The sequence below is a fragment of the Mus musculus genome, chromosome 11 (genome assembly GCF_000001635.26).
Source record: "Mus musculus strain C57BL/6J chromosome 11, GRCm38.p6 C57BL/6J".
Lineage (NCBI taxonomy): Eukaryota > Metazoa > Chordata > Mammalia > Rodentia > Muridae > Mus > Mus musculus.
This window is the reverse complement of record NC_000077.6, coordinates 120,234,525-120,258,144: the sequence shown is the minus strand read 5'-3', so window position 1 is coordinate 120,258,144 and position 23,620 is coordinate 120,234,525. Positions and strand designations below refer to the sequence as shown.

Here is a 23,620-nt window from a genome sequence, read left to right as displayed (position 1 = left end):
ACACATCACCTCCGCCATAATAACTGTATGACCACCGGTTAATTACATTACCGTCATCACCAACTAGGTGCTTAGCGTGGCGTCAAAACCACATAGAGGATGCATGTTGGACAGACTCCCTGTGGGCCTTCTCATTAGCACGGCCCTCCGGCCACAGCACTGGCACCTGAAGGCTTCTCTGTTGCCAGTGAACTTGTCAGCCAGCTTTGCTTGTGCCTCACTGAGAGGGCCCAGGTGAGGTACCTAGAACCAGCAAGGCCCCAGCTGCAGGCTATGAGCCACTGCCGCAGGGACAGAGGTCCCTGCCCTGTCCTGGGCAGCATGGGAGAAATGCCCTTCACTTTTCCTAGTGCCATTTGGCTGGTTAGACAAGGGGACCCAGTCCCAGGTGAATAAGGGGAGACTGGATTAGAGGAAGATGGACTAGTCATGGGAAGAGTCCAGATCTACACAGAGTATCTCTTCAAGTCCTCCGTGGGTCACTTGGGACCAGTGGGTCACTTGGGACCAGTCTCTGATGGAAGTGACGTTGAGCAGAAGACAGTCACTTATCTGACAGTCAGAGTCCCCAGCTTCTTGGGCTGGGCCAGTGTTTTTCTCAGTGGCCTGGGAATGCAGCAGATGGTGAGCTGCCCCTGACCCTAGGCTAGCCTCCACAGCCTGCCCACCCTCTTCTCCTGCCCACCAGCCAGCTGCATCCTTCACTGGTGGGTGTCACGGACTGTGCCCCGTCTCTGCCAGAGTCCAGTCGTCAGAGCCAAGCCAAGGAAGTCTCCCTGGTTGCCATGGCTACTGGCTCATACATGTACAGAAAGCCTCTGCACACAGGGCTGTTCAGTGGGTGGTCTGGGCTGCAATGCTGGTCTTTTACCCCAGCATGTTGCTTGGGACCTTGCCACTTCCGTCCCTGGGCAGGCCGCCTAGTGCATGGCCATCTTGGGGTGGAGGGCAAAGCAGTGTAGGGTGGAGTCTGGCCAGCCCAAGGTGAGTCACAGTAGTAGCTTCCCGCCCAGGGGGCAGGGGAATTGGTATATTGGTGATGCCTCATCTCGCCTGGCGTGGCCCTGGGAACTTCCCAAACACAGGGTGACTCAGTAGGGAAGCAGTCAGTAGGGGAGGGGACTGCCCCTGTGGGACCCTGGCATCTCTACTGAGTTCCACTAGCTTCCAGCCTAGTGGTTGGAAAGTGGTTTCTTCCGCTCCTGGTCTGAGGGGATGAGGGGATGGGGCGAGTAGTGGAGGAGACCTTAGACATGGCCAGAGGAAGGGCATGTGAGTGCTGACCCGGGCAGGACTGAATGGGGTCCTCTGCTTTGTGCAGGCCCACGAAGAACATGCTGAAGGTACCCCAAGAGCCAGGGACTTCCCGAACAAGACCACATGGTAGGGATTGCCAAGGGACCCAGTCCAGACCACAGGCGTGTCCACACCAGGGGAGGAGGCTCCAGGCTGGGAAGGGAAGTGTCGGCCTCCCTGCCTTGCTCCAGGGACTGTGGGGGGCCATGCTTGTGGGCTGAGTGTGGCTGCCCCGCCTAGCTGGCCCCGGGTCTCCCAGGCCTTTCTACTTCTCCCGCCCCATCCCACCCCACCCCACCCCCGCACCCTTTTAGGGAAGCATCGCCATGGGAAGCAACGGAGTCCAAAAGTTGGGTCTGCAAAAGCAATTTCTCCAGGATCTAGGCCTGAGAATAGAGAACCTGGTGCTCTCTCACATCAGTGCACAAGGTGGCCGCAGTGCCCATGGATCCAGGAAACTGAGGCGAGGCAACAGCTCCCTCTGCAACCCCCGTCCCCTGGCAAGGAAGGGGGTCAGAAGGAAAACTCACTGGCTAAAATCCCCAGCTCCCCCAAGAGCCAGCCACTGGGTCCGGGCAGCTAGCCAGATGTCTGAGCAACTGGGCAGGCAAGTCAGAGCCCACTGTACCTCAAGCCATCATGTTCCAACCTAGGAGCTCGATCCTGACCCTGAAGCTTGGCTCCAATACTGTCTCAGAAGAGAGTCCTTCTGACTGGAGGCCTGAGGGGACAATTCAGCAGCCTGGTCAGCTCCCTACTCCACGGGCTGCTCCAGTGGCCTCTATTCTGACACGGGGGGGGGTCTCTTAGGGGGTCCCCTGTATCCTTCCACCAAGTCCTTTAAAGCAGGGGCTGCTGCCTGTGGAGTTTGTGAGATTAAAGGGATGGGGGCAGGGTCACAGGTCACAGCACATACCACCACCACCACCACCACCACCACCACCACCACCCCCCCCCCGCGCCTCGTGCGGGTTTCCACCTCTTTCCTCCCTCTCATGATGAAAAGCGAAGAGGGGAACACAGTCTGCTCACCCAGATGCCATGGGATCTGTCCAAGCAATAAAAAAGCAGCGGAAATCCCCTGCCCAGAGGTCACTGCCATGAGTGTTTCAAGGGACCCCCTTCTGGGCACTGGTGACTTTGGCACAGAGTTCTCTTATGGCATAGCCAACTTCCTGGGACACTGCTCCAAGGGACTTCATTCCCTGCAGCAGTTTGGGGTGGCCCAGGCAGGCCCAGCATAGACCACATATGGTCCTGACTCTGCCTGTGGAGGAGTGGGGCTCTCCCCACCATCCTTGTTCTGGCGGGGGGTGGGGGGGAAGAAGAGATCCTGCGGGCCTTGCCAGGGGACAGCCTCATGGTAGGTAGTGACCAACTCCTGGCTCCTTGAGGTTTTCTTCAGCCTACCCAGTCTCTAAGCAACCCAAAAAAAAAAAACCCAGGAGCAGGGACCTGTGTTTCTATTGTCACCTACACCGCTGAGGACTGCGGCGATGGCCGTGTGCCAGGCAAACAGAGCCCTGGGCAGACCTGGCAGCCACCTTCTAAACTCTGCCTGCTGACCAGGAGCCAACCTCAGACAGGGTTGGTGCAGTGGCTGCCTGGGATCCCAGTTCAGCTTGGGCCCTGGGCCAGGGCCACTGCCTCAGGCCAAGTCCGGCCAGGAAGTAGGCTGAAGGCTCTTTGCTCTTGGCAAAGTCCCCCGTCTATGAGTGCTGGTTACCAGACTAGGAAGGACACTGGGAAGCCTGGTACAGTGGACAAACCCAGAAGGGCTCCTGACAGTGAGTGGGGGGTGGGGGTGGGCTTCTCACGTCAGGCTCTCAGATCTTTACACCAACCGCACTGGTCCCAGGTCTTAAAGAACAGAACACATTCTACTCTGCACATCGCAGTCCCAACCCACAGCCCCAAGGACCAAGCTGAATAGGTCTGCAGAATGGAGCCATTGATCATCCAGTCACCTCTCTGTGGGACAAGATGAGCCCACTGCCTGAAAATCTTCCCAGGAAAGGTCTGGGAAGTGTGAGGGGAAAACGGCCTCTGGGACAGGCAATTCTGTGCATGTCAGACCCCACCAGCTGCTCTACTGGACAGCAGCTCTGGTCTCAGCTCCAGGCCCACCTCAGCTCTGCCCAGGACACCATGAAGGCCTGGCTTGAATGTCTGGCTGGCTGAGAAAACCGTGCTGGAAGCCAGCTTGCCAGAGGACCTACTTGACACACCTCAGGCAATGCGCGCAGAAAGCACAGCCCCATCCGTGGGAGGCTGCTCTGTCCCCACGCCAAGGCCAGCGACCTGCATGGGGCCATGGGCCACACCTGGATCACGGATGCTCTAGGGCTGCCAGCAGCAGGAGGGCTCGGGAAACTGCTAGACAGAGCAGAGAATGGCCGCTCGGAGGCCCAGGCCCCACACAGCTCTCAGATCCCTTTCTGAGAAGATGCTCTGCCGCTGCCGCTGCCACCACCGTGAAAGAGACCAAGTCACTGTGTTTGCCATGCTCCTTGGAGGGAGGGCTGACCATCAGCACCAGCACATGGGGAGAATGGACCCCTTAATGTCACTTGGGGCTACAGAGGAACTGCCTACATCAGGTTGGCTGTGGGTGCATCTGTGAAGATCCACCGTGATTATTAATATAGGAGGGCCCAGGCTGGCCGCCTCATTCCTTGGGCACATGGTCCTGGTGTGTGTGTGTGTGTGTGTGTGTGTGTGTGTGTGTGCGCGCCCAGGCTGGCCGCCTCATTCCTTGGGCACCTGGTCCTGGTGTGTGTGTGTGTGTAAAATCTAGCTAAACAGGAGCCAGCAAGCAGCATCCATCCATGGCTTCTTCATTGAGATTCCTGCTCAAGTTCCTGGCTTGACTTTCCACAAAGACAGACTACGGCCTGGGAGTGTAAGCCGAATAAGCCAAATAGTAAGGTTGTTTTGGGCCAGACCTGTTTAATCACACAAGAGAATGAAACCAGAAAACCGGAAGACCTCAGTGACCACGAGGCTTCTTTGTGGCCTGTAGGGGTAGCAACAACCTGCAGTGCCCAGGAGGCAAAAGTGGTCTACACGGCTAGACACGACTAACTCATGAGCAGGGGAGGAAAAAGAGACAGCCCTTTTCCTCTTGCTCATATGGCCGAGACAGTCCACAGACGTGATGTCATGAGACAACCTTAGGGTGCCTAGGAGCTTGGATGTGAAGGACCCTGGAGAACATCACCTTGAGGGTCTGGCAACCTAACACCGAGCCAAGGATCTCCCCCGAGGACCTGGCACACCAGAGCCCAGTTCTGGGCGGCTGGATGGCCAGGTGTTAGCTATAGCCTTCTGCCCGAGCACCAGCTCTCTGGCCAGGCTGTGTTGGCATTCTGACACTCTCCTGAGTCAGTGGGACAGGCAGAAGCAGAGTTACAGGGAGCGAGCATTTGTTTTGAGTTAAGCTAGCCTCTGAGACAGTGTCCTCCTCTTCTGGAAACTGTGAAATGGGTTGTAAAAATAACAAAAAAATAATAATAAAGCCACAGCTCCCTGAGATGGCAGCAGCTCCAGAGAAACAAGCCCCTTCCCAGGCTCTCTGGGCTCCTGTTGCTTCCGGAAGCCCAGCTGACTGGCTGCTGGCATGGGCCTTCTCGGTTCTGTGTCTGGCGGCTGCACCCACTGCCTGTGCCAGCTCCCACCCTCCTGCTCACACCCATTCAGACTCCCCTCTTCCTTAGGCTTCCTGCTCTGCCTCCCTAGGTCCCCTGTAGGGCTAACCAGGCAACGATGACATCAGGCTGGCCAACTACCCTGAGACACCAGGCTGGAGAGAGGTGAATCCTCAGGCATTTAAAGGGGAAGGGGGGCGGAGCTCTCCTCGCCCCTCAACCAAGCCTATCCCACAGGGAGTAGAGGAGGAAGGAGAGACAGCCCTTCTGCCCCACCCCACATTCCTCTCATTCCAGGAACCCTAGGGAGAACAGAACGTCCATCCAGGGCTCTCTGCAAGTGCAGAATGAGAGGAAAAGGCTCTAGTTTAGCCTGCTTGGAAGCTGGGTAATGCCTATCTAACCCTCCTGCCTGGTGGTAGCAGAGGAGGAAGAAGAGGGAGAAGAGGAGGAGGAGGAGGAGTTGTTGTTACGAGTGGGGGTGCCAGGCCCCAGTGGAGAAGCAGTTCTGAGACTCTTCCTCAAGCCAGGTGACTTGAAGCTGTAGGGTGAGGATTAGAGGCTGCCCCCTGGTGTGCACTGCTCTGTGGGCATGCAGAGACCCCTGGCATTCCCATCTGCTGGAGTCAACCAGCTGCCCCAGCACCAGGCGGCAGGAAACGTGGGCTGCACACATGGTAGAGGTGGGAACGGGTCTTACTTATGCAAGCACTTGAAGGGTGTGTCTCCTAATGTGTGCACATCTCTCTCTCTTAATGTACCTCTCGACAATGTGTGTGTGCATGGCTGGGAGGTCACATATATTGGGGTGCGACGAGCACTGGCTGCACACGCATGTCTAGACTGTGTGGCTTTGAGTATGTACCTACCCACAGCTGCATACAAGCCTTTATGAACTCTATTCCTGAGCACGAGGGCACATTGACTGTGCACGTTCTCCGGTCTTTAGCAGACTGACACTGGCTGACCTGGGTGGACCCTGGTAGGTTTGCCCACTACCTCCCCTGATGTAGAGAAACATCCAGGCTAGCTTTGGGAGGAAGGGAGCCAGACACAGGCTCAAGTCAGCCCCAGACAGCAGCGTTAAGACCTGTCTGACTCTGCCCGGCCTCCCAGCTGTCTCTCTTGTGGCAGGAAAGACCCAGACCTGAGAGTGGCTGAGGAATTAGGAACACTCTAGAAGTCAGGCCACATGGTCGAGGCTGTCTCCCCACAGCACCTGGAGAAGCAAAGTCCAGTTTTTCCTCAGACCTCTTCACCAGCAGGCTTGCTAGCAGGGGTCATCTTAAACTGGGGCCAAAATGCCCCCAAGCTTCAAGCCCACTGCCAGCAGGTGTCAGCCTGCAGCTCAGCTATCAGGCTTCCAGAACTTCCCCTTCAGCCCTCAGAGCTCTGGTAGGACACCCAGCCATCACAGGGCCCCACACCACAAAAGCCATGGGCCAGCTCCATGCAGGTGGCTAGAGAAGAGGCAAAGACAGGTCCAGAGAGGAACAGAAGGAAGGGGAGGAGGAAGCCAAGATGGAAGGCCCTGCAACCACAGCCTGGGGCGCGGGCCGAAGGAGAGGCCAAGAATGCAGAGCAGTGGGCGTTGGGCTTGGCCCATCCTTGGGCCTGGGAATGATCACCTAACCCGGGAAGCCCCTTGGCCAGTCCAAGAGAACCTTCCGGAAGTCCCAAAGGAAGTCACTCTCAGGCCATAATAGGAAAGCTCTGTGGTTGAACCACTCAACTGGGCAACCATGGAAAAGGCCGGGAGGCAGTGATGACAAGGGACAGGCTCAACCGACGGCCCAGAACTAATAAAAGAAAAGGAAAATCGGATATAAGTCTGGTTCTTATTAAAAGAGTAAATTTAGCCCCTTGGCTAGGACGGGAGGCAGGGTGGCCAAGGCTCCCCACTGGGGAGGTGCAGGGGGACTGGACTTCTTCCCAGAGTGATTCAGTGTCCCAGGACAGGCGGGCGGGGGCTGGGGTTGCAGGAGGGGCAAGGGCACATACCCTCTCTCTGTCCTTCACACCTCCCCTGTGTGCCTCCCTCTAGGGGTGGCTGGGAATCCAGGACCTCTCCCGGCTGCCCGGGCTGCTCCTCCGGGTGGTGAACGGGCAGCGAGGGTGTGAGAAGGTAGGTAGGGCTGCTCAACACCACTCTTGGGAGCCACACCCCCCAGCTTGGAGAGCTTCCACTACTAAACAGGCACTTCCCTTCCCAGTGTCTTGAAATAAGCCAGCCACATAAAGGAAGACCACCCCATTGTAGCTTATCAGGGCCTTCCACCCATGCACACTTGTTCACATCCATGTTCACAGTATACACTCACACAAACACCTTTATACATACACGTTCAGGGACCTACAAATGCACACTCACATGCTTGAGTCCCTTCTCAGAGAAGCATCGGCCCCATCGTCAGGGCTGGAAACTCTGATCCAGCTATGGACGCCCGCCTTGCTCCCTCCCTTGTATTGAGCCTCTCAGCCATGCCCGTAACCCTTAAGGGTAACCCTGAATATGGCCGGTCTCAACCACTCAGGGAGGACAAAGGATACCAGCATGGGGACACGGACCCTCACCTGGTCATGCTACCTGTAGCGTGCGTTTCCATGGAATTAATATCCATAGAAAACTTTCACTCTTCCTAGTTGAGTGTCTGTGGGCAATGACATCACCAGGCTGGCTGGATTTCCCCTTCTGCCAAGCGGACCATTGTCTATGTAACCCCTTGTCCCATCCAGGACCCACACTGGTGACAGGAGCTGCATAGACAGGGCAACCTGAGAGATTAAGGATATGGGGGAGGGGGAGGTTAAGGATATGGGGGAGGGGAAGTTAGAGCTCCTGGTGGCAGCTCCAGTCAGGTCCTTCGGTGTGACACCAGCCTCCATTCATGCTCACAAGGTGTGTGTCCTTGTGGCAGGGACCTCTCTGGCCCACAGCCAGAGTGTGATGGTTCTATGGAAAGCCACCGCCCAGACCCACAGCACTACAGGAACAAAGAGAACCGCTGCAAATCCCTGGTACTGGTGCCACTATTCTGCCTGTGGTTCCTAGCCCCTCTCCCGCTACCCTCTCTCTCCAGCACCCAGAGGCTAGGGACCTACACTAGGTGTCCCCCCAGGCCCAGCTCCAGAGCAACAGGTTTGTATGCTGTGGCTCTCCTAACTGGCCTGCCTTGCTGCATAGGGCACTTAAGAACTGGACGGACTAACTTCTTGCTGGAGGTCAGATTCCTTTTCTTTCTTTCTTTCTTTCTTTCTTTCTTTCTTTCTTTCTTTCTTTCTTTCTTCCTTCCTTCCTTCCTTCCTTCCTTCCTTCCTTCCTTCCTTTCTTTCTTTCTTTTTTTTTTTTCCTGAGAAGACAGTGTCTCAGTATTTGCTCTGACTGTCATGGAACTCGCTGTGTACACCAGGCAGGCTTCAAATTCAGAGAGCCACCTGTCTCTGCCTCCTGAGAGTTGGGACTAAAGGCATGTGCATGTTAACCTTTCTGTGATGTATTTATTTATTATACATCAGTACACTGTAGCTGGCTTCAGACACCCCAGAAGAGGGTATCAGATCTCATTACGGGTGGATGTGAATCACCATGTGGTTGCTGGAATTTGAACTCAGGACCTTCAGAAGAGCAGTCAGTGCTCTTAACCACTGAGCTATCTCTCTAGCCCCGGAAGTCAGACTCCTAAGCCCCCTTGATACATGAAGTATAGGGTCACTTGCCCGGCTGACACTGACTATCTGAGAAGTGTGGAGTACCCCATCTGCCAGAGGGGAGGGAGGGCCAGTCATGTCCCCCAGACACCATCCCACGGTTCCCTGGAGCAAGCCATAAGTCCGGAAGCTTGGGCTGGCTTGTACTTCCTGGAGGACGGAGGACTCATCCTATCCTTGCTCAACCTAGCAAGACTGAAGTCCATGAAACCTCTCTAGTACCTCACACCTAGGCAGGGCAGACACCGGCCCATCCGTGTCAAAGAGCTTAAGCAGGTAATACAGGAGCAGGGACAGACATGCACATGGTGGCCTCTGGCCCTGGGTCAACTGCCACACTAAGCTGAAAGAATTCCAGCTGACTACAGGAACCATCTGTCCTGAAAACTGGGAAGGAAGGCACCCAGAGCCGAGATCCCAGCCTGACTTGGCATAGCTGTAGCCAGTCCCCTGGAGGCCAAGGGACGCTATATTCTACAGAGATGCTGCAGGGCTGTGGGCGTTGAGGATCTGTACTGCAGTGCCAGATTGTGTCATTTCCCAGACAACTGCCTCAGGTACGGCTGTCTCCAGCCACTGAGACTCATACTGTGTTCTTGTTCAGAGGGAACTGATCACTGGTGGCCCTCCCAAACTCCTCTTCTTACTGAAGAGCCCTGGCTGACCCCTTCCCAGTAAATGCCCCGTCTCAGATTCCTCACCACCACAGGACCCTCCACTCAGCCTTCTGCTGCATGTCCAAGAGTCCGAGCAGGCATTTGTATCCTGCAGTGCTTGGCCTGGTACCAGATATCGTATCTAGGCTAACCCAGCGCACAAGGACCTTGCAATAAGAAAGGAAGGGGAAAGGCCTGGGAAGGAAGCATGCAACACAGCTGCCTTCTGCTCCAGAAAGCAGGATACTGGGCGAGGAAAAGCAGGAAGCAACTGCCTGATTCTGGCATGCTCTCCTAGGGACAGGTCCTGGTTCTCAGGAAGACCTTCCAGGCTTAGGTGTGAAGAGGGAAGAACTGAAAACCCAGAAGCACAGAGCTCATGCAGGAGAGAGACTGGGGTGTGCAGCAAGCACTGAAAGGCTTCGTGAGACTCCACAGGCCCAGACAGAGCGGGACAGAGGTCTGGGGATCCGATTAGCGAGAATCCATGGTCACTTCTCAGCAAGATTGCATCACTTTGCCAGGCTGCTGAGCAGAGGTGGGGACTGCTCAGCCCTTGAGGACACTGACTTGCCTGTGAGTCCACACCCTCTTTCAGAGGCACAGGGTACCAGCAAGTAGCTTTCGGTGGAGACACAGAGATCAGACAGCTAACGCCACACAGTGAGGCTAAGGAGCACAGAACTCAGGCTGTGCCTGACATCTTTCCTATCTCAGGAGAAGGCTGTACTGCTGGGGGTCTTGCTCTCTGGTGCGGGATGCTTTCTGAGAGCCTTGCCGCTGTCGCTGTGGCAGATTGTCTGTCCCTGCTCCCTTCAGCATGGAAAAGACACAAGGCCTTAGGCTCTAAGGACATTATGAGTGAAATGCACACCTCAACTCCAAGGTGGAATTATGGTGATTTCTTAGGATTCTGGTGACTGAATGAGGGAGTTTGTAAGGTGAGAAAAGTCCTACCCACAGCACCAAGCGCCTCAGAATGGACAGCTGGAGCCGGCATCTGAGGAGGCCAGCCTGAGGGGTCTCCATGGACCCAGCAAGAGACCTGGTAGATAGAAGCTGGTACTATACACGCATGCATGTACACGCATATGCGCATGTGTGCATGCACGAACACACACACAGACCTGAAGTCCAGTACCACTTTTTTTTTTTTTGGTTTTTTTTTTGGTTTTTTGAGGCAGGGTTTCTCTGTGTAGTCCTGACTGTCCTGGAACTCACTCTGTAGACCAGGCTGGCCTTGAACTCAGAAATCCGCTTGCCTCTGCCTCCCAAGTGCTGGGATGAAAGGCGTGAGCCACCACCGCCCACCAGTACCACTCTTAACTCTCCAGAGCAGGCTGGGCCACAGGTGACAAGTCATGGGGTCAGGGGTCACAACAGGAAGAAATCCCTCCTTGATGCATACAGTGGGAAAGCAAGAAAATGGCCTCCCTGAGCCCCTGATATGCTGGGCAGCTCCTGCTCTGAGGGCAGGGTTGGTAAGGCACCAACTGGACTCCTACCCTGCCTTCTTAAGAGTTTGAAGGCACTGGGGCTGGGGGTTCAGTGCTGGGGCTGAAAAGGTAGCATACAGTCCTTGGAAGTGTCCCCACCCCCACCCCCCACCCCAGCAGCTTTGGAGGAGGAGCTTGACCGTGATTGACACCTAGATGTATGTACACTGGTGCTCAGATTAGTTTTTTTGTAGCATCAGGCTCAGGGCCAGCTGCCTATGACAGGGAAGTGGGGGCCAAGGGTATGGTGGGGGTCTGCTTAGGGCCTTTTCTGGAGCCTAGATGAGCTCAAGGTCAGATGGGGAAGTACCAAGGTGGCCCGGGGCACACTCTGACCCGACTTGGGCAGACAGCTGGCAAAAGGAAGACTAGAGGAGAAAACTCTGCCCATATCAGAGGACACGAACTATTGCTGTCCAGATCACAGAACGAGGCCCATGCACCATTCAGAGGAGGTTCCACTCCAGCTTCGTCGTTAATGGTTTCTGAGTGCCTGTGTGGCTCCAGCCTCATCCCCACTCACCCTGCCCCTGCCTGCAATCTGGGGAAGCCACGAGATTCTGCACTCGATCTGCAGCCTGGCTCGCTCTCTCACACAAACCACACAGACCCCTAAGTAGAGGCACAGTTAGGGAACAAGCTTCTGTCAGGGCTCAGGCTGCTGGGTCTGTGACAGACAGACAGACAGACAGACAGCAGTGTTCTGACTGGGAGAAGGGATGGTTTACACATTTCAGGTGTCCCCAGAGTCCCGTGGAGCGGGGACAGCTCACGATGAGGGTCTACAGAAATGCTGGGGGATCCAGAGAAGCTGGGACAGAGAAGTGGGGTGTGGGGTGTGTGTGGAGTCAGCTTTGAGAGGCCTAGGGGCCAGAACAAGGCTGAGAGACAGAAAGGCCTTAGTGAGAAGAGAGGCTTCAATCTGAAGGTAGAAAGCCGAAGAAGTCTCTGTAAGCCAGCACCCAGAGACCAGGGCGGGAGGGGTGCACCCGGAGACCAGGGCAGGAGGGGTGGAGGGGCCTGGTATGGTCATGGGAGTGCTTAGGATAGTCTCTAGTGTTTCTGGCATTTACCCCATTGTACCCCAACACGCACACAAGTATGGGTGGGATCTCAGGTTAACTGCATGACAGGGGCCATCACCTCCAGGGGAGCTTGTGGAAACTGCGCTCTGTCCAACTTGCCCTCTTCTCTTGTTTGCTCTGGGTAAAAATGCTGTCCTGCTGAAGGATGCCTGACGGCCCCAGGAGCAAGAACCGGTAAGCAAGCTACCTGCCTTTCAAGCCACCCTGTGCCCCAGATTCCTGACCCACAGGATCTGAGATAATAAGCATCTGCGACTTGGAACTACCGACGTCGAGGATAACGTGATGCTATTTGTTAACCATCCTGCAAGAGCTAATGAATACACATTGAGGAGACAGCACCATAGGGTGGCTAAGCCTTCACAGAGTGCCCAGAGCACACAGAGAACCCCCAAGAAGGCACAGGGAGGCACTAGAGGGTGGCCAGCAACAAAGGGGACAGAGCTGCTTCTGCAGAAGACAGAAGCACAGATTGAGGTATGAAGCACCCAGTGTCCTACGCTTGCCAGGGTGAGGGTCCAGCGGGTCCTAACATCCTTGTGGCCCCCACCTTCCTAGTCTATATCTGAAGGTGTTCCCTGCTCACCTCCTATTGAAGACCCTTCTGGACTTGATCATTCTGGTTTGTTATTATTGACCACAAATCCGCCGTGTTTTAAAAGACAAGTATGGTGCTGTGTACAATTTTTTGTTGTTGTTGTTTTCTTATCTGCATTTAGAAATGATAAGGGCTTGTTCAGGGTTAGCCTAAGATGTGTTGTGATTTAATCTAGTTTTGATTTTAGTATTACTTTAAAGAAAATTAAAAGTTTATTTTTAGGATACCCAAAGGGTTGTAAAAAAAAAAAAGTCTCAAAAAGGGGGTTTGGTTTCCAGACGAGTTTCCCACAAGGTGACCCGGGGACACCGGGGAGCAGCTACTCTGTTATACAGAACTGGCAGGGACAGAGGGGCCTGCATAGGGAGGGGTGAGGCAAGGGGCTAAGTCAGGGCAGGCTGAGTGTGGGTCCTTCCTGTGACAGGTACAGGGACCACGAACAGAAAGAGTGACAGAGGAGTGTGGAGAGGCGAAGGAAGAGAGAAACAGCGGAAAGCTTGTTGGGAAAGACCTCACCGAGTTGTGTGTGTTTAGGATGAAAGAGACACAGCATCTGAGGTTTGGATGAAGGAGACACAGCATCTGAGAGGGAGACAGCAGAGCTAAGCCGAGGCAGCATTTCCAGGTCCAGTGGCCAAGCATGGGGTTGGCAGGGGGTTAAGGTGAGGACCGACCAGCAGTTGACACAGGGGAATAGGCTCACTCAACCTGTTTATGGTCAGCTCAAAAGGAGTTCAGGAAAGGGAAAAGCCAACTTCCCGGGGAGCCCAGAGAGGCAAGAGGCTCACCGCACATGCACACTTTTAAGGGAGGCCTTGGGTGGTGCCATAGAGGGTTATGGGGCCTGCAGCTCTGCTCCATCAGAAGATGGCAGAAACCAAAGGCTGGAGCAGGTGATACAGGAAGCCCTAGAGGAAAAGGACCCACCGTTGCCAGATGACCCAGCTCTGCCACAGCCACGGGAATGTGATTCCCTGAAGGCCACTAGGAGCCAGCACAAATGTGAATGTCAGCACCAGTGAAAAGGCCTACCTGAAAGTGTTAAGAACAGTGAGCAGGTGTGAACTGTCACAGGTACACTTGTGTGTGTGTGTGTGTGTGTGTGTGTGTGTGTGTGTGCTTGCTCATGCGTGCACTTCACCTGCCAGCTGCTGGCTGGGAAGCTATGTCCAGGTGTGTAGTTTGGGCTTCTGCTTCTAAAGGGGGGACAAACCTGCCAGGCCTAAAGCGGAACCTACCCTAAAGGGAAGCTCCTTCCCCACGGTGTCCTGGGTGCCCACTTCAGGCTCCTACTTCCTCCTCAATGCAGTCCCCACCCCACCCTGCTCCACTCCAGGGCTGCTGGCCCAGAGGAGCCCACCCCCATCGGGCTGTAGGAATGAGTGTCCATGGACCCAGAGCCCACTCTTGCACAAGGACTATAGCCAGCTGGATCTTTTCTTTCTTTCTTTTTTTCTTTTGTTTTGGTTTGGTTTGGTTTTTCGAGACAGGGTTTCTCTGTGTAGCCCTGGCTGAACTGGAACTCAGTTTGTAGACCAGGCTGGCCTCGAACTCAGAAATCCGCCTGCCTCTGCCTCCCGAGTGCTGGGATTAAAGGCGTGCGCCACCACGCCCTGCTTGGTTCTTTTCTTACACAGTAAGGTTCTGCTCTTGGGGCAGGGCACCCCAGAATCACACCTCTTATCATGCTCTTCTTTGCCTTGCGCACCCCTGTGTGCTGTTCAGAAGCCTTGCCTGGGGACCATACCTGTTTTCCACCCCACTGTCCCCCTCATTGCTAAACTCTTCCACATCCCTGCTCCAAGGAGTGGGCTGTGCTGTTTGCCCTTCCCTCCCCCTTCCAGGCACACAGTGGATACTCTACCAATAACTCAGAATGAGCAGTGCCTCCGGCCAGCCGAAAAGCCTTCCCCTATAGACACTGGACTCTTTGTTGGGGCTGGGGGTGGGAGGAGAAGGGACAGGAGCCAACCCACCTGTTTGTTCCCCCAGGTCAGAATGAAAGAGATGTTTCCTGGCCCACAGAATCTGGAATCTAATCATGTAGACAGCTGCAGCTGCAGCCTACAAGCAGCGGCTCGGCGGCTCTAAGCCTGGACACTGGACACCTCCCCATCAGGCGTGAGGTCCACTGTGAACCCAGAGCTGGTCCAGAACCAGGGCAAGGGCGTCCCCCTATTCAGCACCCACCGACACCTCCCCTGAGCCCACGCCCCACGCCTGCAGTGGCAGCTGCTCACAGGGCCACAGGAGGCAGTGGTATTATATATTACGACAAACAGGGGCAGCCCACTGACAAATAGGCCTGCGTGATCTAAACGGTATATTATCCCATAAAAACGTCAGCGGGCAGAGCGTCGGAGCCAAAGCGGAGTGCCGTCCCATGCCGGAGGCCCTTCGAGGCCCTGCTCCTTCCCGGCACGGCAGGGCTGTGAGGTGATTTTCTAGGCCTTGCACGGTGCTTGTGATTCTGTTTTTTGCTTGTTACACCATGTCTATTGGGGAGGAGAATGAGGTCCCAGAGGTTAATGGGGGCCAGGAACCCCAGGGGAGACGTTCCCTGGCAGGCAAAGGGGTTGGACATGGGACAGAGTAAGTCACCTAATTTGCCAAAGAGACAAGGCACGTGCTTGGAATTCTGAAGCTAGTTCACCACTTGTCTGAAACTGAGGAGCTACACACACCCAACCTGGAGGCCTCCTGGGCAGGCCACCTCCCCCGCAGGATCTGGGACTTCAGAACCTCTGGACAAAGGAGCTCTGGGACCTGCCTGCCAAAGGGCCTGAGGCGCAGCTGTGTCCTGGGATTCTTTTGGGAAATCTCCAGAGTCATATTGGTCAATAACTCAGGAAGGCATTTCCTCAAGGACTCCATAGGCAAAGACCTCCCCTGCTGTGCCAGGCTGAGGACAGGGCCACTAGGCCCCTCCAATGTGATTCTGAAGGGGGATTCGGGTACAGGCTGAGCTGGGGGAGGGGTGAAGGGTTAGTGAAGAACTCTCTTGGGACTTTGCTCTCCGCAATCAAGGCCTCTGCACAGGATCCAGGGAATAGGGCAGAATATACCATTGTGGGGACTTATAGCCAGATGTTTGTGGTAAAAGGAAGACAGGCAGTACTCCTGGGGCCTCAGAGGAAGAAGGGCAAAGAGGCACTGGGGTGACCACCATGGCTCCCTTCCGCTGCCCGGAAAGCCCTGATTCCCAGAGGCTGTGCTTGAACTTTATCATCTGTGCTTGGGAATTCCCAGTTCAGGGACCCAGAGGGTCCCAGGCTCAGAGTCTGGAGCTAGACCAAGGCATTCTGGGAAATGTAGTCCTTGGGGAGTTACAGGGGTCAGTAGAATGGGGAGTTGGGGGTATTTAGTTGGGGAAGAACAAGAGCCAAGGATGCCACCCTGACACTCACATTAGAGTGGAAGTTTAAAATGCCAGGAAACTGGATTCACTTAAAAATCCACTGCCTAACTCCACATGGTTTTTCTGAACAAGAAGTCCTGGTCCCTTTTATTTTGGCGGGAAAAGCCTCCTCAGAGAGGATGGTCCTGACCAAATCTCACAAATAGAAAGACACATTCATTCCCACATCCCTTCACTCCTCTGGCTAGGACCTCCAGACCCAGACAGGGAGAATGGGTGTGGGTGTGAGAGATTGGGGTGCGACCTGCTGCCTCCCCTGAGAGCCCGAGAGCATCCTGAAGCTCCCGCGTTATTTATGTTCACAGCCCGCTCTGATGACATATGTAAGTTGACAGCGAACATCCTATCAACTTGCTGGAGTGTATCTTGATTGTTAAAACACACTCTTAAAGGTGTACAATCATTTATCAAATTAAAATAGCCAAGCTTGGCTTGTTCCTTCTCTGTCTTCCTGGAAGAACCCCAAACAGCTTCTTGCCTCCTCCGGCCTCCTGTATTAGCACTGAGCTCTGCTCCCCAGAGACCCTTCTCTGATGCCTGGGACCCTGGCCTCGGCACCCCCACCACCACCACACCCCCGCCCTAGGCCAGGGCAAGCCCACTAATCGCCAAGAAGTGACAAACGCCAGAAGCCCCACCAATTAAATTTAAACTCACGCAAAGCTCAGTGGCTAGTAAATTATTATTTTTATTAGCTTGAACCAAGTTCCCGTAAGAGAGAAAGTCAACTTGCTCCCATGAATGGCTCTTGTATAATTTATTTAACTCTGTGCTCTTTGCCAAAGCCTGGAATATTTTTAGCTCGTTCTGTTGTTGGATTTGGCTTTTTTATGTGTGTTTCTGAAGGGTATTTTTAGCCACATCCATGTTATCCTAACTGCCTCCTATGCGTTTTTTTGTCCTGTCTGTGCGGGCTGTTGAACCCTGTCTCACAGGGAACCCAGGGAGATTTCTAAGAATAACTGAGTAGTGTTTGGGGGTGCGGTATTTTCCGGGGAGATGTGCCACTTGCACTGTGTCACCCTTGCCCCGGCCACCGATTCGCCTTATTGCTCACGTGCCCTGGATATTCCACCGGAGGACTCGATGTTTCCCTATAGGAATAATCAGACATGGTGGCAGCCTAGGCCCCACTGAGAAAAAAACCCACATTCCAAAAACAGCTTTGGTGGAGCGGGCGCGGCTGCCGCAGCCGGCCCAAGTAAGTCTATGCAGCCGCCAGATTCCCGGATCCCCGCGGCTCCGTTGGGTACAGCGGCAGCTTTGATGTCTAGCTCTGTCACTGAGGGAGCAGGATAGGTAGAAGCTTGGAAAGTAACTCTTTTCACACCTACTTAATGTTGGTAACTGCTGCAGAGACACTCTATCGTGCAGTGGAGTTAATGAGGTATTTACGAAAATGTATTTTTTTTCTTTACAAAAAAAAAAAATCCCACATGACGAGCGGGGACACCTTTGATGGGGTCTTTTCTTTTTTTTTTCACACAGGAAATTGTCTTTTTATTTATTTTATTTTTTAAATCTATGAGGCTAGGCGGAGTCTGGGTGGTTGGTAATTTTATTTTACTTTAGAGACTGGTCATCCAAAGCGCCTTTAACAGGAAATAGGTTGGCAGTCTCCCTACAGAAAGGGCCTGCCTGAATCCCCCCAAAGCTGTAGCCAAGACACATGGCTGCACAGGCCAAGCTAAATCGCATCCCAAAGCCAAAGGGGGTGGAGAAGAGTCCAAAGAGTATTCACACCAAGAAGTGAACCAGCCCCTTGGTGGAGCCCCAGCCCTAGGGGGGAGCTCTAGGATAGGACAGGAGCTGACCCAGCCGGAAGGGGGGAGGGGCGTCCGAGCACAAGGCTCCCGAGTTTCTCCCCGAGCCAGCTGCCTCCTGATTAAACCCGTTCCCGGGGAGAGAAGAGATCCCCCAAGCAACTGCAGGCAGGAGCACGGGGGAGAAAAACCTAGATTAGTTCATGTTGATTTTTTTCCTTTTTTGTATGTTTTCCCCCATCCCTAGATTTCACAGCTTTTCCTCCGGACCATCTGTATTAAAGACAAAAAAAAAAATCTAACACTGAACTAAAAATAATAATTCCAAACATTTTAATTGCACCTCTCAGTGACAAGGTTAAGGGAGCAGCTCTTTACCATAAACCTACAGCTAGGATGTAAAGCTACCGGCAGTTTCAGTTCGGGAAAACAATGGAAGACTCCCGGGAACCCATCTCCATCATCCCCCCCCCCCGCCCCTCCCCCGCCCCCGCCCCGTAGGGTCCCGCAAGCTGACACCATCGACATACCAGGTGGGAAAGAAGGAGGGCAGGAAGTGGAGAGACCCTTAGCCCAGGCTGAGCAGGCAGGTGGGGAGCGCATACAAGAAAGCCATTCCTGGGGAACCGGGCCACGGGGCCGCAGCCCGGTTGTCTGCATCCTACGCAGACTCAGGGAAGATTCTACCCCAGCTATTTTGCTCTCAGCAGTTGGGCCTGGGAGGGGCAGGTTGGACTACTGCAGCCTTGGCCTGTGGGCCAAGGCTATCCACAGGGAGAGGGAGAATAGGAGAAGGTGGCCATTTGGAAATCCTCACACAAAATCCACACGCAAGATCTAAAGACAAATTCCTTAACTTCATCCCATCTTTTTCCCTCTCTAAATGAGGATCTACACAGACACTGACTAAAGTACAGGGATCTTGATATAACTACTGCTTTAAAAATACATGTAGCAAGATTCTAAGAATGAATGCAAAATCCTGGCTATCCTGCCTCTTAACAATTGCAAAAGGCTTCCAGCCCCAACAGGCTTCCCATCCCAACATCTCCAAACACAATAGGTTCCTCCGGCACCCAAGGGGATGGAAACTGGGCCTCGGGAAGCAGGAGACACATGGCCCTCTAGCACTGAAAGAGGGAGCCCTCTAGGGCCCCCCCCCCCCCCCCGTGTGTAAGGAAGCAGGAAGGGTGTGGGGTCACAGACTAGGACCTGGTACAGTTTCTCACAGCTCTCTGCGGCCTGTAGTCCAAGAACCACGTGGTCCAAGTTAGCATGAGCAAGACAAAGGTCCAGGCCACTTCACCACACTCCCACCTGACTGGGTATTACCTAGATCTGGAAACAAGGGGGAAAAGGAAGAAATGGTTGCTGACCAAGAGCTGGCTGGGCTAAGGGCGGGAGAGGGGGGAGGGGGCTGAGGCAGCAGTGACCTGAACTGAAGGGGACCGGGCTTGGCCTAGATGCCCCCCAGGGGGCACAGCCCTCACCAGCCTAGCTACTACTGTGGAAACCCTGCTCTCTGCAGCACGGTGACCTACCAGGGTGGAGGGCACTGAACACTGGAGGAAGAGGGCAGAGGCCTCCTCTCTGTTCCTCGACCCTGCAGACTCAGCCTCCCCAGCCTGCCACCAGAAGCTGAGGCCGGTGTGGAAGCTGGGAACTGACCCCTCTGCTGCCACCAGCATGTCAAAGCCCTCCCTCCACTCCCCAGTGGGTCTGAGATGAGTGGGTAGTATCTCAGTGCCCTGGTAAGAATAGACAATAACAACAAGGATATTGGGAAGAGATATTTTAAATTCATCAATTGCTCAATCAAGTACTTTTCTTTCTCTTCCCAGCTATAAATCTAGAAGGGGTAGAAAATGGTGAAAAGAAAAAAAAGAAAGAAAGAAAACCGATCCACAGAGAGAAAGGCAGAGCTCGCTGAGGCTCCAGCTGGAAAGACGAGCCGGCAGTGTGGGGCTGACCCCACAGGAGGCTGGCCACTCTAGCCTGGGGCTTCTCACTCAGACTAACCTCGTGCGGGAAAAACTGGGGGCTCTTTATTAATTAAGCAATTTCAAGAATTTTTTTTAAAAAAAGAAAATGTATTTTTTTCTTCTTGACTGCCTTCCCTTCCAACATTTTCCCTTCTAGCCCTGTCGTTGCCATCCGTTTTAATCCACAAACTAATTGTAATCCCATTAAAGCAGATATAATTTTATTACTATTCACGGTTCATCAAGCTAATAATAATAACTGTTACTGCCAAACTGAAAAATAAAAGCGGCAAATAATATTTCTGATGTTTAGAATAAACTGTAAACAAAAGCAAGCGGACCTGCGAGGGTGACCCATCAGGTCCACGAGCAGTCCCTCAGGCTCCCCCAGCTCCGCCCACGCTGGTCAGTGACTTCCCCGCCAGCTGCGGCTTCGCTCCAGAGACCGGGTCAGCGCTACCAAGGACAGACCCTCGGGGAAGGGGACATGAGTGGGCCGCAACAAGGGGGCGTGCCGAGAATGATCAGAACAACTCCGGGTCTCTGGTCTTGAAGCTAAAGCGCACGGACTCGCCTGCACCGAAATCCCGAGCGGGGCGCCGCTCTGAGTTCCCGCGGTGCGGGATGCGCGGTCCGCACTCGGGGCCACGCTTAGTTCGGCGTTAGCAGGATACCAAAGGCACTTGTTAAAGCGCATGCATCCCCTGCAAACCCATTCTCGCCCTGACACTTCAAGGCTTTATATAGAAACAGGATTTTCTCGTCTTACACTAGCAGTTCCCATTAGCGCTCCCCGGGCGCACACTGCTCTCTAATCCGCGGGCCGGACGCGCCCTGGCCCCCTCCCCCAGCCGCACAGTCGTTCTGTCCCTGCAGAAAGCGCCACCGAGTCTCAGACGCTGAACGTCTTAACGAGGTGAATGCAAAATGCAGAAAAGAGACTTCCGCAGAATTTACTTCTGCAGAAAGGAGTGGGGGGAGGGTGGCTGGGAGTTGAAGGCTTGGTTTGATGCCTGCTCTCGGGCTTCCCGGCGTGACCCAGGGTAGCCCGGGAAAGGCTGCTGGAAACGGCGCGAGCAAGCTCGAGAGCGCGGCCCGCTCGGCATTGCACAGGGAAATGAAACCGAAGCTCCGAGAACTACTCGGAGGAGCGGAGGGGAGGGCGCTCTTTGCACTGGGCACTGTTGCCGGCTGCGGCAGGGCCTCCCGCACCGCATCCGTCCCGGCGGGACACTGACCTGTGTGCGAAGCCATCGGCAGCGGCGACGGGAAGTACTTTCCGGGCTGGAAATGCGCGGCCGGTTGCGCGGCGGGGCCGGCGGGGGCGAGGCGCGCGGCGGCGGCGGCGCTGCGGTGGCCCAGGCTCCCGCGCTCCGATAGCAAATGCGGCGGCGGCGCGAAGTCTCGGCCATCCATGCCGGGCCCCGGCCCCGGCCCGCCGCCGCCGCCTCCAGCAAGCAGCGTGGCCGGGGCCTGGGAACGACTCGGAGTGCGGGCGGTGCGCGAGCGGCGCGCGGGAGGCGGCGTCCGGGGTCACCGGAGGCACAGATAGCCGAGCCGGTCAGCACACCGGCGGACTGGGCTTCTCCGCGGGCGGCCGCGCTCCAAGCCGGCGACCGCCGTGCAGGTCCATGGTCTGCAGAGGCAAGCAAAAGAGACTTGGTGACTAGGGGTTCTTCTCGCCCGGGGTACCCGCCCCTCCCGCTACCGGCCCCCTCCTCGCGCGCCAACACGAGTGGCATCCAGACCGGACAGCGAGGCTGGGAGCGCTCGGAGGACTCCCTACTGCACACGCTTACGCGCCGGGTCATTGGAGCCGCCCAGCACGCGGGTCCGCGAGCACACACGCACCGTCCGAGCCACGCTTGGCCTGCAAGAGCCAGAGGCAACCCAACCGCGCTGCGCGCAGCTTCCCTTTCTGGTCCCTGAGAGTCCCTGCGGCGAAGGCGCCGTTGCGAAGAGGCTGCTGGCTCCACTGGGTGATAAAAACCCAAATCTGCGAAGCCATCACGCACACTCGCACGCGCGCGCACACACACACTCACACACACGCACACCCTCTCCCCTCCCCCGCTGCCCAAAGGTGTCTCGGAGGAAAAAGCCCTGGGTCCACGCTTGGCCCCCCCCCAACCCCCGCCCGTCTTTCTGAAGTCCAGCTTTTACTACATTCCGCTTAACCGAATAACCATGCTAATTAAGCGAGTAATTTTATTGATTGTAACTCAAGAGTTCTTTTTAAAATAACCTTCCTTTTCTCCTCTCTCCCATCCCCCCCCATGCGTCTTTCAGTCCATTCTTTTGAATGTCGTCCCCCACTCAGCCCCAGTGGGACCGCCTCCCCCCGCACCCCCCCAGCATTGTGCCACAACCCCAGACTGGCGTCCCGGAGCTCCGGGCGCCCCTCGACCGCCACCGGCATCACCTGGGCCGCTACGCCGCAGTGCCTGGCCTGCTGTCCCCGAGCCCGGAGCTTCCCGGTGAGGCTGGAACAATCACCCCGCCCCCCAATCAAATTCGCCCAGGATCTTCCTCTGCGGATTGGGGGTTTGGGAGGGAGGGGGCTCAGAGAGTCAGAAATTGTTTTCTCTCTGCCTCCCAAATCGGCCACAATGTTTCTCCATTCAGCGCCTGCCCGGGATCACTTAACCAAGGCTGGTCTTCGCGTGGCACCTAGGTCGACCCTGCAAAGGAGCACAGACCAAGCATAGCTCAGCCTTCTCCTGCGTCTGGGTCCCAGCAGACCCGTGTCCTCGGGTCTTCCAGACCCATCTCGGACAGGGCCGGCTTAAAATGACCCTCCTCTTCTTTTTCTTCTACCCCTCCCATCGCGGAAGTCTGCTCCCGGGCGAAATCGGAGACAATTTCAACTCTGAGAGGAGCAACCCAGCAAGCGAAATAAACTGTACACCACCATGCACGTGCGACCAAAATCTCTCGGCCCTCCTCCATTTCGAATACTTCTCTCCTTATTTCCGAAATACGCATTGTTTTAATACTTCATCTCAGTTCCAATAGAATGGAGATATTCTTAACTGTGAACTTTGCAGACAATCAAAACCTTTTTTAAAGCCATTCCACCGTGACAACAAAGCGATTAAGATGTTTTCTATTTCGTAAATACCATTTAAAATTGCTATATTTTATGCTCTGGGTTCTACACTGTCTTATTTGCACACTATTTTGTGTCTGATTTAATCTATAACCGAAAACATAATGTATTAAGTGAATACATATTTGCTCAGCTGATAAGCTTTTTTTAATATTTATTCGGAGAATTTTGCATTGTAAATAAACGGGACTACACAAAGACTTCTTTGTGCTCGAACTGCATACAAAGGGGTTTGGGGCTCTCTTCCCTCTGGGGAGCTTCACTCTCCCCGGGTCCAACAAATAACTCGCTTCTCCACCGCGCGGGCCTATTCGGCGATAGCCACGGCGCGGAAGGCTCAAACAAGGCCGAGGCGTTGTTGGCGCCGGGGTCAGAGGATGGGCTGCCCGGGGATGGAGAGGGACTTGCGCGCCCCAACCCAGGCCGGCGCCTCTCGAGCCCCGGAGGGCGCCGAGCAGGACAAAGGGAAAGGAGGAAGGGGAGGGAGGTCAGGAACCTGCCGCTTCAAAGGCGCCGAGGGCCGGAGTGGGGTCGGAGGCTGCGCGCGCGGTACAAGGCTTCGCGACGGCCTCCGGGGAGTCGTGTGCGCTGGGCTTTTGTTCTGGGCCCCCCACCCCCAGTAAGACATTTCAAAGTGGGAGCGAAAGTGGGGGCTGCCGGCGATTCTCGGGACGCGGGCTCTGGGCTCAAGCAGTGGCTTTACTCTCCACCCCCTGCGGGCCGATCGCCGGCTCGTTCGTGCCTTTCTCTCAAGCCTGCTAGACTTTCTACGCAAACAAGGGGTGGGTTGTGTCTCCGGTACCCGCCGTTGCGCTTCTGAACGGACTAGAGGGGACTTTTCTTTGTGTTCTGTCCTGCCCGA

The 23,620-nt window shown here is 55.1% G+C and overlaps 1 protein-coding gene and 1 long non-coding RNA gene across 14 annotated transcripts in view; one reads left to right on the top strand and one right to left on the bottom strand.

Moving 5' to 3' along the window:
- Positions 1-23,620, bottom strand: part of Bahcc1 (BAH domain and coiled-coil containing 1) — a 59,428-nt gene that overhangs the window by 34,153 nt on the left and 1,655 nt on the right. For 8 of the 13 annotated variants that reach the window (XR_001780012.2, XR_003949454.1, XM_011249048.3 and 5 more), the window contains exon 2: positions 20,888-21,285. Coding sequence is in view for 11 of the 13 variants with exons in the window: in XM_011249048.3 (XP_011247350.1) it covers positions 20,888-21,065 (178 nt within the window). In the remaining 2 variants the exon portion in view is untranslated. Of the gene's footprint in view, positions 1-20,887; positions 21,921-22,071; positions 22,158-23,620 lie in introns of those variants that run through there. The other 5 variants (XM_011249051.2, XM_011249052.3, XM_011249049.3 and 2 more) reach the window with 5 other exon arrangements.
- Gm11772 lies at positions 20,109-22,961 on the top strand. The gene is made up of 2 exons (XR_001780401.2): positions 20,109-20,565; positions 21,939-22,961. It is a non-coding gene; the product is annotated as a predicted gene 11772 (long non-coding RNA).